At 42.0% G+C, this 2,186-nt stretch overlaps 1 protein-coding gene across 1 annotated transcript; it reads right to left on the reverse strand.

The window, feature by feature from the left end:
* Positions 1 to 1,236: 1,236 nt before the first annotated feature.
* Positions 1,237 to 1,929, reverse strand: LOC133828456 (uncharacterized). Its single transcript, XM_062258860.1, has one exon. The coding sequence runs from the start codon at positions 1,927 to 1,929 to the stop codon at positions 1,237 to 1,239; it is 693 nt and encodes a 230-aa protein (XP_062114844.1).
* Positions 1,930 to 2,186: the final 257 nt, after the last annotated feature.

The raw sequence follows: 2,186 nt of genomic DNA on the forward strand, positions 1-2,186 counted from the left end.
AAGTCTACGAGTAGTAGTTTCTCTTCTGTGCATAGGTGGGCACTTACCAGCACCGTTTTACTTTTATCTTTGTCGTCGAGGTATACTCCTTCAAGTTTGTCTACGACAGTGAGGTTGCGTTTTGGAGAATCTTCATCTTCGATAGTTTCAAGGAATGTTGGTAATTTTCCCATTAACTGTTATTACTCGCTTTGGTTGGCAGTGCTTGTTGAGGGCATGTCAGAAGTTTGCTTCATAGTGATAAAGCATTTTTGTGCTTGCTTCTGACAACCTCTAATGTCAATGGTATAGCTTCAGTCAAGAGATTGACAACGCATAACTTGGTGTAGGGTAGACACGACACCCTGTATTTTGTGAATACAGTTTCTGCCCATGATGACATTGTAACTTGTTTGTGAATCTATGACGATGAAATCCACTTTGAGAAAGCGTTCAACCGCATATACGCGGAGCTTAATCGCACGCCCTTGGTTATACTTTGAAATTGTTAAAACCAAGAACCGGGAATGTAGTGGTCCAAATCTTGGATTCGTCAATTCCCATCTTCTGGAATGCTTCCCAGAACAGAATATCCACACCGCTTATGCCATCTACTAGGACTCAAACCAGTATGCACTGGTCTACTTGTAGTTTGATTACAAGTGGATCGTCATGCGGATCTGCTTCAGTGAGGTATTGGGGCTGCAGGGTAGAAATGTTCCTTTGCAGTTATGAAGTTTACGGTATGCCCCAATGATCTATAGCGTTTGACATGGTCTTCCATCCGCTTCAAATTTCTAGCTTTGTGTTCGTCTTCGGGTGTTGGTTCGATTATTCCGTGAATCATAGGAACCTGATTGAGTGGTTGTTGTTGTGCAGTAGGCACCGCTTTTGTGGGCAGTATAGGAACAACTAAGGTGATTATTGGGGTTATTGGTGGAAGATGATTAGTAAAGAGGCTCATTTAATGTATTGGGTCATACGTCTGTTGTGCATGAGTGGTTGGATATGCCCATACAGAATTTTTCACTCTGTAATTGTGTGGCCATGGTCTTTATGGAATATACAATACTTGTTCTTATCCATTCATTCAGTAGAAAATTGCATCTTAAATGGGGTCACTAGATTTGACGGTCCTTGTTCTCCTCATAGATTTTTTCTTGGGGGTGCTGAATTAAAAATATGAGTAACGTAGAAGCCCATCACCATTATTGGATCTTTTTTCATTTTTGGAATTGGTTGGCTTTTGCTTGTCTATTATGATGGCAGAGGTGGGTTATTGGTGGCTGGAATGGAAATCAGGGTGAGCTTCTTCTGCGCTTGTTCCCACACTTCCAGAACGCAGAAAACCCCTTCTGCTCTAACTTGTATGTCATTGACGTCATATGGTGGGGTCATAGTAAGATTCTCGTACAATAGTGTATCTACTTGCAAGCTTTTGACAAATAGGTTGGCAGCGATGATAGTATCAACGTTATGGATTTGGTGGACCAAATCGATGAAACGTTTAAGATACACTTTTGGGTGTTCTTTCTCACCTTGCTCAATGCAGTAGAAGTCTCCCATAGTTTTGGGTGCTTCTCGATTCACACTGTATTTTTTCAAGAATTGCTTTCGAAAGTCTCTAAAGCTGTTGATAGAACAGGGTTGTTGTTGCCTGAACCATAGAAGTTCGGGTTCGATGAAAGTAGTGGAGAAGACTTTGCAGTGAATAGCCTCATTATTGACTTCACAGGAAATTTTTTGTTGAAATGGGAAGAAATGATTTAGGGGATCACTTATCCCATTGAAGGCGGGTAGTGTTGGGATGAAAAATTCTCTGGGTTTTGGATCTTGTATGATCCAGTCAGTGAACGAAGTCTTGTCATCCCTTCTCATGGCAAGATCTGCAACATCAAGTTGGTAAGATGACTTTCCTTCCGAAAATTTCATCAGGACTTCCTTCATCATTTCCTCCTTCCAACCTTATGGGAGCGGGTTTGCCTGTGGTGCGAAATCTTTACATTGGTCATGATTCTTGAAGGTGTCTTCGGCGTCACTCTCTGCATGGTCAGTATGCCTAGCTTGACGACGGGTTGTTTCACGATCTTGACGCTGATGCTGAGGAGCTAGTTGAAGATGATCTTGATTCACGGCTACATAAGTCTCAATTTTTCCAATAGGCGGTGCTCCTTGGTAAACACGTTCTCCATTGTCAAGGCCATTGG

Source organism: Humulus lupulus, chromosome 1 (genome assembly GCF_963169125.1).
Source record: "Humulus lupulus chromosome 1, drHumLupu1.1, whole genome shotgun sequence".
Taxonomy (NCBI): domain Eukaryota; kingdom Viridiplantae; phylum Streptophyta; class Magnoliopsida; order Rosales; family Cannabaceae; genus Humulus; species Humulus lupulus.

Coding starts and splice junctions, on each gene's coding strand:
- LOC133828456 (XM_062258860.1), bottom strand. CDS start 1,929: ATGATGAAGGAAGTCCTGATGAAATTTTCGGAAGGAAAGTCATCTTAC.